Below are 16065 nucleotides of genomic sequence, written 5' to 3' on the forward strand. Positions count from 1 at the left end.
TCTTGTGCTTCGGTTCAAGTCATCGAACCGACGACTGTGGCTCCTGTCAGTCTATGACGGAGAAGGCCCTTCGTGAGAGGAGAGGTAAACTGTCGGTGTGGAGGGAAGCTTCTAAAGCTAAGCCTGTGTCCAAAAAACATAAAAAATCCACCGATTAGGAGGAGTTGGATCGCCGTAAACATTCCAAGAGATCTCGATCTCGTAGCAGGTCGAGACGCTCGTCATCTTCCTCATCTAAAAGAGTGAAGAGGAGACATATGTCTCCTTCATTGTCGTCCGAGTCTTCGACCGAAGAAATTCGATGTCCGACAAAATCAGATTCCCCCAGAAAATGGGAGGAATTTCGAAAAAAAGATGATGGAGGTATTCGAGAATGCGGCCGACCCCCTCGAATAAACCTCAGAAGAGCCATACCCCTAAAGTCGCTCCATTGGAAGACAAAGGGAAGTCGAAAACTACTATGGTTAAAGCCAGTAGTGTCGAGGATACTCAAAAAACTCGAGTCAACGCCATGTCGTCGAAGACTCTTCGAGAGTCGAGTACCTCTCCGGTGCCACATAAAAAACATAAGTCGTCGAAGGCTTCCACGACTTTGTCGACGCCATCGGCGTCGATCGCTTCGGCATCGAAGCCAAAAGCGTCTTCGACGCCGGGGTCAAAATCCTCATCAAAGTAATTGAAGATTCCTTCGACATCTTCGAAGGATTTTTCTATTCCTTCGACAAATATTGTGGAGGAAGAGAGGAGATTTACTCCTTTACCCAGATCTGACTTTTTTAAGTCTATGTCCTCAGTTTATGAGGAATCTGCCTCAGAGGATGAGGAAATCTCTCCTTTTGGAGTTCAATATGGCACAAAGCAAGTTCCAGAGGAACTTATAGATCCAGAGTCTAAAATGAGAGACCTGAGGGATACTTTGCATTCTGCTAATGGCATTGACACGTCACCAGAATTAGAATTTGCCAGACCTGATCCTGCAGAACATGCAGACTCAGGGTACAGGAGTCTTATGACTAGAGAAATTGAATATATGGGTTTGGGTAACACTTCAGAGGACAGTGGAAAAAAACTGGGAAAATCCAGAAAGTATTGCTGCTGCAATCAGTAATTTTTCCAGGAAATATAGACCTGGTTCTGATCCTGAATACTTAAACAGACATCCGACTCCAGAAAGTCTAGTTGTTCAGGCAGCATCTACATCAAAACAAACAGCATATCCCACTATCCTTCCGGATAGAGAGGATTAAAAAAATGGATGCTTGGGCCTGTAAAGCTTTCACTTCAGGCAGCATGGCCCTTAAATCAACCAATGTCACCTGTACCCTGGCCAGGTTCACCCATAGACCGTGGGACTGTATTTCGGCGGCGGCTGATAATATTCCAGAAGGCGAGCAAAGGGAAGGCTTCCTGAATATAGTCAAAGACGGGAAGGAGGCAATGGGGGAATGTCTCCAGTCTGGACTGGATACTGTTGATAGTATCAGCAGATCCATGGCTGCAAGCACGGTTCTACGCAGATTTGCGTGGTTGAGGAAGTCGGGGTTTGCACCAGATGTGCAGGCCAGACTTCTCAACATGCCCTTTGATGGCTCGAGGCTGTTTGGCAGTAAGGCTGATGAAAGCCTAGAAAAACTCCAGACCTCAAAAGCGGCAGCTAAATCTCTGAGTGCCTCCATGTGCCAGCCTCAGAAACCCTATTCCGGCTCATCTTCCTGAAGGGGTCGTTCTTTTCGGTATTACTCCTCTTTTGGTAGAGGAAGAGGACAGGCTTTTCAAAGAGGCAAAAGAAATGTCCCTCATGGAGCACGAGGAAGAGGTGCGAAACCAGCCTCAGGAGTGGCATCTTTGCCCTCAGCCGTTCCTGCAGCCGCATCCAAATCACTCTGAGACCTTGTTACACAAAACCCCAGTGGGAGGCAGGATCTCTCAGCATCTGAAGGAATGGCGAGGTATTACCTCAGATGCTTGGGCACTGGAAACAATAGCTCAAGGTTACTGTCTCCCCTTCCAAAAAAGGCCTCAGAATCATCCACCGGGAGCCAACTCCATCAAAATTCCAGACCCGCTCCTGTTGCAGGAAATTTTAACCCTGCTAGAGAAAGGTGCTATAGAACAGGTACCTGTAGCGGAGAGGAACAGGGGTTGGTACTCCCCATATTTTCTCATCCCGAAAAAGGACGGAAGATTGAGACCCATCTTGGATTTAAGAAACTTGAACAAATTCCTCAGGAAGGACACGTTCAAGATGGTGACCCTTTCTTAGGTCCTTCAGGCTCTACAACTCCAAGACTGGTTGGTATCATTGGACCTTCAGGATGCTTACTTTCATGTGCCAATCCATCCCAAGCACAGAAAGTACCTGAGGTTCGCGATTGGCAACTCTCATTATCAGTTTTGATTTCTGCCATTCGGGTTGACCTCCGCCCCGGGGGTTTTCACCAAGCTGATGGCGGTAGTGGCAGCGAGTCTCAGGAGAGGGGGGATTCACGTCTACCCCTACCTGGACGACTGGTTGATCAGAGCACATTCTCCCGAACAAGCTCAGGAACATCTTTCGATCACCTGCCACTTCCTTCACAAGTTGGGCTTCTCCCTCAATTTCAAGAAGTCCCACATGATACCACCCCAAAAGCTCCAGTTTATTGGAGCAGTCTTGGATACTTCCCTGGGGAAAGCCTCACCTTCCGAGGTGAGAGCTCTCCACATTCTGCAGATGGTGACAAAGTTCCAGAATGCCCAACATTTACCGGCCTTCGATTTTCTGAGGTTGCTAGGCCTCATGGCATCCTGCATTTTCCTAGTGCCAGAAGCCAGATTGAGAATGAGATCCCGTCAATGGGCACTCAGAACTCAGTGGTCCCAGTTCTCAGGGAATATGTCGGATCATCTGCAAGTCCCGAGCGCAGTTGCTCAGGATCTTCTATGGTTGGCTTGCAATGACAATATCCTCAAATGAGAATCTTTTTGGCAACCATGGCCGGAGATAACAGTAGTGACGGACGCCTCACTCACGGGGTGGGGAGCACACACCAACGATCTGACAATCAGCGGTCGTTGGTCTCCATCGGAGTCCAAACTACACATCAACCTATTGGAGCTGAGGGAAATCAGACTAGCGTTGAAGGTCTTTCTGCCCTCTGTACAGGGAAAAAATGTTCTGATAATGACGGACAACACAGTGGCCATGTATTATCTCAACAAGAGAAGAGTTGTAGGGTCACTACCACTGTGCGGAGAGGCAATGCAGCTCTGGTTCTGGGCTATACGAGAAGGAATTTCTCAATCGGCAATTCACCTAGCCGGAGAGCAGAACACGGCGGCAGACGCTCTGAGCAGGCAGAGCACAATCTCCCATGAGTGGGAGCTAGCTCAGGAAGTCTTTCTGGAGATCTTCACCCTTTGGGGAACCCCTCAAGTGGATCTGTTCGCCACCGCGATCAACCGGAAGTGCGATGAGTACTGCTCAAGGGAATTTCCTCAAAGAGGAGCTCTGGGAGACGCATCCATAGTGGAGTGGAAGTTTCCACTGCTGTACACGTTTCCTCCAGTCCCCGTGATTCCTCAAGTAATCAGGAGGTTGAGAAAGTTCAGGAAAACCATGATCCTAATTGCCCCGGATTGAGCCAGGAGGACGTGGTACCCGGACCTTCTAGACATGTCCATCTGCCCTCCAATATGTCTTCCGTAGAGAGAGGATCTTCTTTCGCAAGAGGAAGGTCGGGTTCTCCATCCAGAGGTCAAGACACTCAACCTTCACGCATGGTTTCTGAGAGGTTGAGATACAAGGATTGGGATCTTCCGGATGATGTAATGGAGATCTTGCTTTCGGCCAGAAGGCCAGCAACAAAGTCTTTGTACCGATGTCGCTGGAATAAGTTCAGTAACTGGTGCAAGGATAAGGATGTGGACCCTTTTCAATGTGGCACCCCAATGGTGCTTTCTTTTCTATTGCATCTAGCCAATCTGGGACTCCAGATAGGAACAATTAAAGAATATCTTGCTGCGCTGTCCATTTTGAAGCACAACTCGGAAGAGGTTTCATACTTCAAAATTCCATTAATAATACAATTCCTAAAATGACCTACTAATGTATACCCTCCAGTACCTTTTCATGTCCCAGCTTGGGATTTAAATTTGGTACTTAAATTTCTGACTTGTATACCTTTTGAGCCTCTACACTCCTGTCCATTGAGGCTTCTAACATTAAAGAGTGTTCTACTTGTGGCCTTATCATCAGCCCGCAGGGTTAGTGAACTTAAGGCTCTCTCATGCAAACCTCCATACACTATTTTTATAAGGACAAGGTAGTTCTCAAAGTTAAACCTTCCTTTTTACCAAAAGTGGTTTCCGACTTCCATTTGTCACAAAAAATAATATTACCAACTTTCTATCCTCCTCCTCATTTGGGCAAAGAAGAGGAGAGACTACATAGACTAGACCCCAAGAGGGCTCTTAGTTTCTATATTTCAAGGATGTCAAAGTTACACCAAGATGACCAGCTTTTTGTGGGTTATACTGGTCATAAACTGGGTTTATCAGTGACAAAAACAGACCATATCCCGCTGGATCATTCTAGCTATACTGGAATGCTACACATTAGCGGCAAAAGACCCACCAGATGGGCTTCGAGCCCATTCTACAAGGGGAATGGCTACTTCTGTGGCTCTAAAGAGGGGAGTCCCTGCAGCAGACATTTGTTCAGCTGCAACTTGGAGAACAAAGCATACTTTCATCAAGCATTACTGTTTAGATACTGCTTCCTCCAATGAGGGGCTGTTTGCCAAGGCGGTACTTCACTCAGTCAATGAAAACAGTATTTATTACTCCCACCTCCAAAATTGACACTGCTATGGGAGTCTATCATAAGATGTGGAATACGTGGGAGGACACAATACATTCGAAGAACAAGTTACTTACCAACTGTACCGCTCCTTCGACTGGATGTTCCTCCCACGTATTCCTCATCGACCCTCCCATCCTACCCTGCAGTACAGTTTACGTTTTCTTACACTTTCCTCTCACGAAGAGTGCATCAGTCATGAGGCACGCCTGGCTGTTCCTCCTATAGTTTCATCGAAAAAACAGAACTGAAGCAACGGGCGCGGCTCGAGCTATTTATACCATCAGTGACGTCGACAGAGTACGGAGCGCATCAAGGGACTGTTGACGCCACAACTTCGAGCACAGCGCCCTCTGCCGAGAATATTTTTTTCCGAAGCAGCGTAGCTGGAGATAACGAATTATCATAAAATGAGGAATGCGTGGGAGGAACATCCAGTCGAAAGAACGTTACAGTTGTTAAGTAACTTGTTCTTCTGACCCTCACACTAGAAACAAACAACTAAGGGATTCAAGGAAATGTCTCTGACTTATTTTTAGCAAAATGTGTTCATAATCAACATATAAAGATACATCCAGCAGAACATGTTTTCCAAGGAGGAAATCCCTGGATCCAGAGGCTGGTTCCCTTCCCATGGATGTTTAGGTAGGATGGCAACGTGTCTCCTTTGAACAACAGTTTCTTGGTATAACAAAAGTGTCTCTCTGTCAAATAGTTCCTTTGGTTCTTTATACTAGGTTCAGAAAATTCTTTTGCAAACCATACATTTTATAACATCCAACACTTCCTTGGTTTCTTTGTACTGGATTCACCAAATCCAAATTCTTATTTATATAATAAATTCCACAATAGGCTTTCTTTAACATCTTTTGTACTTTGGTGGATTGCCGGTTTGCTCCTTTACCAGGAACCTTCTTGCAAGCTTGAAGTGCCTAGTGTATCTACCTTTCAGGATTTCTTTCATGTGCTTCTCACATTCCCTGATATACTTCCTTGCCAGGTATTATACAACATGGTTAAACATTCCTCTACAACTTTGGTGGATCTCCTAGTTCTTAAGATCCCCTGGTGTACTGCCCTGCCAGCTATCTTGTCACAGTTTTAAAGTTCTTATACAGTTTCAAAATCCCTGGTATATTTGGTCGCCAGGACTTCTTTTATGGACTTCCTAGATCCCCTGGTATACTCCCCTGCCAGGTATCTTGACACAATGTTAGAGACTTTATAAAACCTTGGTGGATTGCCTGGTATACTTGGCTGCCAGGAATCCTTCTCTGGGGTCCTGCAGATCCCCTTGTATACTTCCCCGCCAGGTATCTTTCCCCAAATGTCAACTGTCTGGTGTATTTGTTTTTACCGGGACTTCTTATTGGTTTAACTGTCCTTTCACTATGCCACAGCCGCATCAACTTTGTTGCGTTTCAATATGTTTACTTAGGCTAACACTTGCTCCAGCTTTCCCCCAAATTTACATCTCATGCATAGGTATTTATTCAGATTCTGTTGCTGCACTTTGTCGGTATTCAAATATTCTTCCTTTTGGGCAGTGCTTTAACATTAGGTTTTGTTTGTATTTAAACTGCCTTTGAGCATTGTCCATTATAGCAGTCTCACATATTTCAGTCACTTGATTGCTTGCGTGTCGGTACAGTAAATGTCATTATTCCATTCCATGCACACACGGACCCAAGCCCGTGGCTATGCAGAGATGGCACACTGTGGGACGGTCTACACTCCCTTTTCTCCTCCCCTTATGTGTCCACCGCATTCACCTTGCTCACCTTGCTCACAGTCCACAATCAGCACTGTCACGTATTACAGCTAGCTGGGCAGTCCCATGTTTTGCTGCCTGTTATTTTTCGGGGGAGGACTATAGATTTTCTCATCACTTACCAAGTTCTTAAATGCACTCTATCATATGGACGTTTGCATTTATTATAATAATAAATTCAGTGAAATCCATTGACTTAATTGATACGTTTTGGGGGACTATTAAGGCTCACGTCATTTAGAATGTTTTCATAATGCCAACAGATGCCTCCTTCGTATTTCATAACGTCCTTTTACTTTTCAAGTGTTTCTTGAATTCTTTTTGCTCTCAGCTCCATGGTACATCTTGGCCCTTGGACTTCTATTAGTATAACATAATTTATACGAGGCATAGTCACTAACATAAAACATTTGGCCTATGGTAGTGGAGTTGAGTTCCTGCTTCGGTTAAATTATGTCAATTTATCAGCTCCATTCGGAATTGGGACAGTTCCAATACTGTTCAATAAGGTTGCCAGTCTTTCAACATATGATGAAATGCGTCAGTCGGGTCATACCCCGCCTTCCTTTTGTTTTTTCTCCAATCCTAATTCTCCTTTCACACAGTCCAGTTGTGCCTGGGTTACACTTGGGCTCCACGCTTGACATCCCAGAATTACTATTCTTAGTTTGGCCAGAGGACGTATTTAAAGGTAATCCTGGGGAAAAAGCCACCACACTTTAAGGGTCCACTTCAGCATATCTCACGCCCATCACACAGCCAAACACTCCCTGTTTTAAATAACCTACTGCCCCACTTAGACAGTGTATTTATGTGATACATGTTAGACTTTATCTTGTTTTGCTTCTTGAGATAAGGTCTTCCATATCTGTGTCTATATGTACCCAACCTACCACAAAACCTGAGTTCCCCCATCTGCATCCTCTTCCCACCTTCATCTTATATTGCCACAGCCCATTTTACCTCCACACACTATGATCTGTATACCCCGGCCGGGGCCGCAATACACCAACCTCCAGAGAAACTGGTAATGTAGCACGATGTAAAAGCTTCATTACATAATAGTAGCAAAAAAGATGCATTATTGCAAGAATTATATAGCACATTTAAGCTTACATTTGATTATCAAACGGGATTAATTTTATTAATATTCTCACAACAAGTACTCTTTAATCTGATTGAAGTGGGTAATTGTTCACTGTGTAAATATTGTGATTCAATTTATTAAGGTTAAGGACAAACTCTGTAATATAGCTCTAAAAGGTTCCCTAGTTTTTATATTAGCTGTTGACCTATTTATCAGTGGGCTAATACCAAAAAAAATGGGTGGAAAGTACAAATAAAGGAAAGTGTGGAATCCTGCATTAGGCGCTACATGAAAAATGTGATGTTAATGTTAACATTATAAGATCCAAGATGTCTGTTGCAGACCGAAAACACAAATTGCATACATTTTGACACAGTTCTAATGAAACATTGTAACAGCCTGATGTGTATCCAGTTAGGAAGCAGCTGCTCTCACATTGGCATACTTGATACTTTTCCAAAACTTAACATTGCCGAGATGTTCTATTTTCTTTATAAAAACACTGAACGTTTGGGTATGATTTGATCAGTCATATATAACTCCACCTCCGCCTTAGTGGTGTGCGATTATTCCTCCTTTTTTTCTGGCATTGTGACTTGCTAAAACAACAACTTTTTTGTGTGCTTTAGTTGCAACTGTTGTCAATTTAATGGAAGAGTACCAGATGCCCCCTATCTGATACAACAGTGTTTTTATTTGCGGGGTGCAGATTTTGTATTGAATACTTTAATGGTTGTTATTACTTGGAATAGTTTCACCTTTATTACTATCTGTTAGTCATGGCATGAATTCCTTTGGGGCATTTTAGGATGTAATTGACATATGACAGCCAAATCCTATGGGCTTTACCAATACTTGTTTTATTACTAGTGTTTTATGCCAAGTAGTCCTTAAGAGCTCCCCCCTTGACAACAAGAAAGGTTAATCCTTACCAATCATTGAAGTCTGACCAACGGATCACTTAAAGTATGCCATAAAAGTCCACTTTTTTAAAAAACATCAAAAGGGCATTGCCAGTGACCAGAATGTGTACAATGCCCTGGTCACGGAATATCACATAAGTGGCCTCTTGCTTGTTTTTTAGGCCAAAGGCAAGGAAAGGCAGTGGCTGCGGAACCAGGCCATCGGAGAGCTGGATGATGCTAAAATCATTGATGGTCTCACTGGAGAAAAGGCCATCTACAAACGCAGAGGAGAGCTGGAGCCAGAAGTGAGTACTCTGAGCGCTAAAGAGCTCAAATATTCTTATCCTTTTAAAGAAGAATATTTTTCTCAGAATGTATACCTTTTTTGTTATCGTTTATAATCATGGTTATTGCTTTCTAATAGTTCCCTTCCTCCCACAGATTCCTCATCTTAGATATAAGCTCAGCTGCCTTCAGAAACCTTTTCAGCTACGGGGGCACCATGTGGCTGCATGTGAGCTGCTTTTTACGCCAATGCGCTCGCATGACACCAGATGTGACTCAGCAGCAGTATATATATGGAGCCCTTGGTTCCCCGAATTGGGGTTGTTTTACCGCGGCAGAAATAACTGCGACGGAAATGACCGAATGAGAAATGTACGTTATGCAAAATTGTTCGTACATTTCCCATTCGGTCATTTAAGGTAAAACAACCCCAATTCTAAAGAAACCCTATTCTTTCTCTTCCTTCTCCAAAAAGAACAGTTGTCACTCCCGTTCTATGTCTGTTTCAGAGAATCACCACCTTTGAAGGTGCTGCCCCCAGCTCGCTCATCTAAGCTGGACCCGTAGGAGGCATTCAGGCAACAGATGCTAGATATCTTTGTCAAGACCCCGGGTGGCTTTTGTCCCAGTGCAGATGTTGTTGAAGCTGACTGAGGTACCTCTTTCTACTGAAAACTCTTCCTGGCTCAGTTCCAACATCACTTGAGACTGTTACCCACAAATGCCCAGTCGCTCTGTCACCAGTTTCCTCGGCTTCCATCTCAATGCTGGCCAGCACCACATTGGAGTTTACTTTGGCTTCAAGACCCCATTTGTTTTACTAAAATTGGCCACATCCTTGATGAGATTGAGCCACTCCCATACAGGTTGAAACATTTGGATTCAGGAGAGGTGAATTACTTCAGAAAAGACTTCTATGGTTAGGAGTCTGTCCTTACCAATCTCACTTCTGTCCTTCTAGATGCCAATCAGCAGGACACTTCCCCTAAGCACACCCCTTTATATGGGAAGCTGCATGTTTCTATCCAGCAGACTATTACAAAAGCTATTGATATCATGGTCCTGTCGACTGCAGCAAAGGCAGTTTATCCGTTTGACATTCTTGACCAAGGTCCCCCAACAGGGACACTTCTGCCTTTTGACTTGGCAGGAGCTGCCTTGTGTTTTCTGGATGTTTGAAACTGGACCCAGCACCGGCTAGGGACCATGACCTTGCCCAAAATCATTATCTGGTTCCCATGGATCCAGGCTTCCGTTCCATGCACACAACGCCCAAGAGTCTGGTGGGTCACGCCTCTACAGTGTGCTCCAAATCGACCACATTTCCATTCTTGCTCCCAGGTAGGGAGAGCAAGAAGCATAACGCTTCTGAATGAAAGGTGTTTGCATCTAGCAGCATAGCCTTGAGGATTTTGAACACCACCTGCACCGTGTCTAAATACGCCCACTGTTTATCTAATGTGATCTCTGAAGCAGTAGAGCTTCCCCTTATCTGAGATGAGAGGGTTCTACTTCCCTTGTTAGGGGTCCGAACGAGGTGGTACATCAGATCCTCTAGTCAGAAATAACCATGCCAGACTTTGTGTGTACAAACATGGGTATGAGTCTGTCATCCCCAGATATTCATAGATGCAAATATCTGGTTTTGTCCCTGATGTCCAGGCTAAACTCTTGGATTTTCCCTTTGATGTAGACAACTTCTTTGAACAGAAAGCAAATGATTCTCTGGAGGAGTTTAAGGACTCCAAATCCACTGTAACTTCCCTAGTGTTGACCATCCAGCAACAGTCTGCCTCCACACCTACAGGAGTCATCTCTTTCAGGGCTTTTCCTCCTTCAACCACTGTGGCAGAGGTCAGGAGCCCTTTGGCAAGCAAGGCTAGCTGCGTTTTCACCTCCAAGACATGGGCAGTGGAGCACAGAGAGGTAGCGTTGCCTTGGCCTCCATTCCTTCTGAGATTCAGGATCCAAAATCCTTCTAAATCAGACTTCCCTCACACTTCTCTGGACTGGGAGAGGCTGTCCTTGCATGTCAGGAAGTGGCAACTCACCACCTCTGATGCCTGGGCCTTGCAGTTCATCTCGCAGCAATATTCCCTCCATTCATACATTCATCACACACTGGTCTGTTCTCCTTCTCCTTACCCCCCTCCTCAGACACCCTGCTTCTGGATGCAGTTCGTCAAGTTCTTGCGTCATAGTGCTGGTGCCATTAATGGAGTTTGGAAGGGGCAGGTACTCACTTTACTTTCTTGTATAGAAGGAGGATGAGGCCATGTATCCCATCCATGATCTGAGTGATCTAAACATGTGCCTGCAAACGGACAAGTTCAAGGTTGTCACCTTGCATCATCCAGGCCCTTGTCTCTTTGGACTGTCAGGATTCCTACTTCAACGTGATGATTCCATCTCAAGCACAGGAACTACCAGGGGTGTGTGGTTGGGTATACCCATTCCCAGTTCAAGACCTTGCCTTTTGTACTGTCTGCTGTTTTGTGGGTCTTCACCAAGCTCTTAGTTGTGGTGGCCTCTTATCTAAGTGTGACAAGATTCATGTCTCAGGATAGGAACCCTTGTGGTTGCTTCACCCTTCGTCCTCATTCTCTTGTTGGTCCTTAATAGGTATGGACCCTTCTTCCGTTGCGTTTCTCTTCTCCTTTTCTTCAGGGTCTCAGTAGGCCTATTCCAGCAAGTATGCTTCTCCCATTCTTCGTTCTTCCTCCTTCCTTTAACAGACGAAGTGAGAGAACCCCATACTTCGGTTAGGCCTTATCTTTTATAAGGAGGCCAATTGAAAAACCCCAGTCCCTGCTTCCCTTGTCTAGCCCAATCCTTTCAGTGAAAACTGCCTGAGTACCACCCCTTTTCTGGAGATTCCAGGCTACCAACCAATCCTGGCTTCAGTTGTTCATGAGTATGTGTCATGAGACCCACCCCCTTTTCCTGCTGCTTCCAGCTGTCGAAAAACAGCCCTGTGGGGTTGTGCTATGTCTTGGTGTGGTGTCGTGCACCTCCCTGCTGAAGGCTCGTGGTTAGCCCTCGGGGCTGAACCTGCTGTGGTCATCCAGCCTCCAGACATCCGTGCCATGACATGCAGCCCAGCTACGATGCATAGACCGACAGCAGCAGTGTCCATCAGCACCGGCCGCCCGTATATGCTCCTTGTCGCCAGGACGGCTTTGGCTGACCACCTCGGTATTGCGTCTGTCCTCCTCACTTCCCTGGGCTTCGCTACAGTAAGTACTTGGTGTGTCTGCTTGTTCCCCTCGCATGGGTCCCCTCTGGTCAGACCATGTTTCGGCTGCTACTTGTTACCCTCACAGGGCCGTTCACACTTTCCCTACCTGGATAATTGCCTCAATGAAGCCTGCATTCTAGATCTTGTTTTATCCCACTTCCATTACACTTAGCGCCTGAACTTCAAGAAGTCGCAAGTGATCCCATCCCAATTGCTCTGCTTCATTGGAGGGGTTCTGAACACCCGCAAGGGTAGGTCTTCCCTCTACTCCCCGAGGACAGGTGGATGAAAATCTTTCCAAAGGTTCGTCTTTTCTACTCCCAAAGTTTTATCCGGGCCTCTGCCTTTTTTAATCTACTCGGCCTCATGGCGTCGTGAATCTCTGCTTTCTGAGGCTCGGTTTTGCCCGAGGTCACTCCAGTGCAGCTTTGTTGTCATTGTTCTCAGTATCAGGGTGACATGATGGACCTATTACAGGTGCTGGACTATGTATCAAGGACCGTCTGTGGTGATCCGAGTGAGAGCATATAGTGAGGGGAGAGCCTCTCTGGCACCCTTGGCCTCAGCTGACAGTGGTTACAGATGCCTCGCTGAAAGGCTGGACGATGATCTGGGTGATCATAGGGTGAGCAGGCTGTGATACACTGCCAATACATAGAAACACAACAATCTGCTAGAACAAAGGGGCATCAGTCTGCCCTTGGTGGCATTCCTCCCTTTTGTGCGAGTCAAATGTGTCCTGATCATGGCAGACAGCATATTGTTCATGTATTAGCTCAACTAGTGAGGTGGTGTGGGGGTCACTGCTTCTGTGTAGGGAAACAATGAATCAGTGCTTCTGGACATATCTTCACCATTAGGGGACCACTCAAGTGGACCTTATAGTCCCCAATGTGAACAGAAACTGCTAGTTGTTCTGCCCTGGGAATTTACCCTGATGGATTTCTTGGGGACACATTGATTGTCAAGGGGAACTTCACTCTCATGTATGCATTTTTGCCAAGTCTTGTGATTCCACTAGTTCTAGAGAGACTACAAAAGTTCAGGTCCACCATGACCCTGATCGCTGGAACCTGGGCCCAGAGATCATGTTAAATGTAACTTCTTTACATGTCCATCCGTCCTCTTTGGTGCCTTCTGACAAGGGTGCACCTGCTTTTACCATTGGGGATTGGGTCCTCCACCTAAGCTTCTGCAGCCTTAACTTTCATACGTGACTAATGGAGGCTATGGTATAAGGAGTGGGATTTGTCCGATGACATCCTGGACATACTCCTTTATGCCAGAATGCCTGCCACCAAGTCTATATCTGGCAGCAAGTGACATAGGTTTTCATCTTGGCTCAGGGGCAAGGGTCTGGACCCTTTGACTCCAATTTTATAGATTTTCTTCTCTCTTTGACCCATATGGGCCTGCAAATTGGCTCTTTGAATCGGTAACTAGCTGTTATTTGAGGTTTTAAAAGGTCTTGAGCAGGGCTCATTTTTCGTTATCCCTGCTGTTATGCATTTCTTGCATGGATTGGGTAACCAGATTCCCTCATGCCCGTTTGTTTGTTCCACAATTGGATGTAAAGCTTGTGTTGACCTTCTTGATGGCTCCTCTGTTTGATTCCATTCAGTCTTTTTCTTTAGAATTGCTCACCCTTAAAGTAAGCTTCCTGGTTGTCATCAACAACACTGGGTAGGTGAGCTGCAGTCTCTTTCAGTGAAGCTTCCGTACCTTGTTTTCTTTATAGCGAAAGTTACTCTGAGAATAAGTCTGGCCTTCCTTCCCAAGGTAGTGTTGGATTTCCATCTTTCATCTTCTAGTTTTCTACCCTGCACCTCATCCATCCAGGATGGAGGAGAGTTTTATCAGCTGGATCCCAAGCAGGCTGTCGGGCACGATGACTGTCAAATGAGGGGTCATACACATAACAAATACTTATTGGATACATTTTATATGTATATTAATGAACTATTCAAATCAATGTTTAGTCACAATTCATGCAGTTAACCAAACAGTGGACTATAGTAATACTGAATGTTTTCAAAATAAATAAAAAAGCGATAATAGCCGTCAAAATTAATTGGACTCGCTAAAACACATGATTAAAGAATATTGTACAAAAACAGAATTTTGGCAATATTTAAACAGCCAGCATTGTTGAGCATTATTCAGATGACGTATACATTACAATTCACAATAAATACTTGCATATCAATTAATTATACAATAAATATACCACATCACAATTAAGAATATCAACACATATAATTACAGGCACAAACATTACCCTAATAACAATAAGGTCGCTAGATTAATTATAGGTCAATATAAGTCATGGGTAAACTAGTTAAAATATAATTCCCTATAAATCAGGATCAAGTCTTCTTCTGGAGCATTAGTTTCTACGATATGTCCTATAAATATGGGCACGTCTTCTTTAGGGCCAATCTATAATACACTAAACAAACAGATGTAAATTGCTATTGTGCACTGTTAAACAATTGTAATTAGCACACATCATGGTAAATTATACATTTCAATTGCTATGGATTCTTGAATTCAGGATGTGGGAAAAAACTTCACCCCCGGGAAGGAAAACATCTGCCCAGAACCCATGATGTAGACACGTATTGATAATCACGGTTAAAAAAACGGAATTAGAACACCATGGTGACATGAGTTCCTATACTCCATCAAAACCAAATAAGTTTGCTACACCAAATATAATTGACAAAATTGACCAATGAACAATTCATTATTTGTAACCAAGAGTTGAAAGGCAAGTGATGACACTTTCAATTTCCCAAGGAAAGCAGCTTCAAACACATTCTCAGCTTTACTTAAACCATCCTGCTAGACACCCTAGTATGCAAAAAGCCAAAGCCACAAAAATAACAATTAATACAAGTCCTCTGTGAGGAAAATAAGTAAGATACAGCAATCCTTTCCTATCTCTAAAAGTCAATCGTCTAGAGAGAGAGAGAGTGTGGGAGGTTGGAGGAGAGGAACAATAAAGAGCCAAGCACAGAAGGAGGGAGAAGAAGGTGAAAGGCCTTAGAATCTGTGACAGAGGGAGAGCTGTAGCATCGATACTTGAGAAGGTTGGAGAACAGGTAGCCCCATTAGAGAGAAAGCTCAGAGAGGTTTCCGGCAGACCAGGGCGGTCCAGGGCATCTTATAATGGCAGGATGAGGTACAAAGCACTGCTGTCACACCACAGGCGTCAGGGAGCTAGGAACCAGGAGTAGCAAGGAGAGGGATCTGCGGGGACCAAAAGCATAGACGAGGGAGGTGGTAGAGTGAAGCAATGCTTGCATTCGACAACACAGCACCCCTGCAAGCACAGACCCCTGTGAGAAGGAGACACCCGTAGATAAAGAAGGGACTAGAGACCTTGTTGGACCTGTGCCATCCTGATCTTAAAGGACATTCCTAGAGTCTCAAGTGAAGGTTGTTTGGAAACCCCAATGATCAAGAGCAGGCAATTCTTTCAGCCTGTGGCTTATGGCCACTAAGTGCCCAAACCATGAACTTGTAAGAGGATCTTCTGTCTTTCTGATTGAGAACTGTATTTTGGACGATTCACCTCTTGTTTGTTGTGGATTATCTTTCTATTGCATCCCCATTGGGAAACCTAATTATCCATCCCTTCCCAAGGGTGAAAGGTTATATTGTCAAATTTAGTTGTCACACGCACATATCTCTTTTCCACTGTTCTCACTTCGCCCAAACCACATTATCTTTGCATTTCTTTTAATAAATCACTTGCTGCATCTCACCAGACGTGTTGTATCACTTGTACGGACTCTGCTCACACTCTCTATTACATTTAATAGATAAATAAATAATTCCATCTGATGCTGCAAAGATCATTTTTCATATCTGGACCATCAAGTCCAGGCAAGATCCCTAATTAGTCACGCAATTCAAGCCTACCATTCACTTGCC

General features: G+C 44.6%; 1 protein-coding gene across 1 annotated transcript in view; it reads left to right on the plus strand.

Annotated features, from left to right (window-relative positions):
• VWA8 (von Willebrand factor A domain containing 8) overlaps positions 1–16065 on the plus strand; it is a 3012337-nt gene that overhangs the window by 2899923 nt on the left and 96349 nt on the right. Inside the window, exon 41 of the mRNA XM_069639376.1 lies at positions 8783–8908. Coding sequence (XP_069495477.1) covers positions 8783–8908 — 126 coding nt within the window. The remainder of the gene's footprint in view (positions 1–8782; positions 8909–16065) is intronic.

The sequence above is a fragment of the Ambystoma mexicanum genome, chromosome 7q (genome assembly GCF_040938575.1).
Source record: "Ambystoma mexicanum isolate Mex_15411 chromosome 7q, UKY_AmexF1_1, whole genome shotgun sequence".
NCBI classification, from domain to species: Eukaryota; Metazoa; Chordata; class Amphibia; order Caudata; family Ambystomatidae; genus Ambystoma; species Ambystoma mexicanum.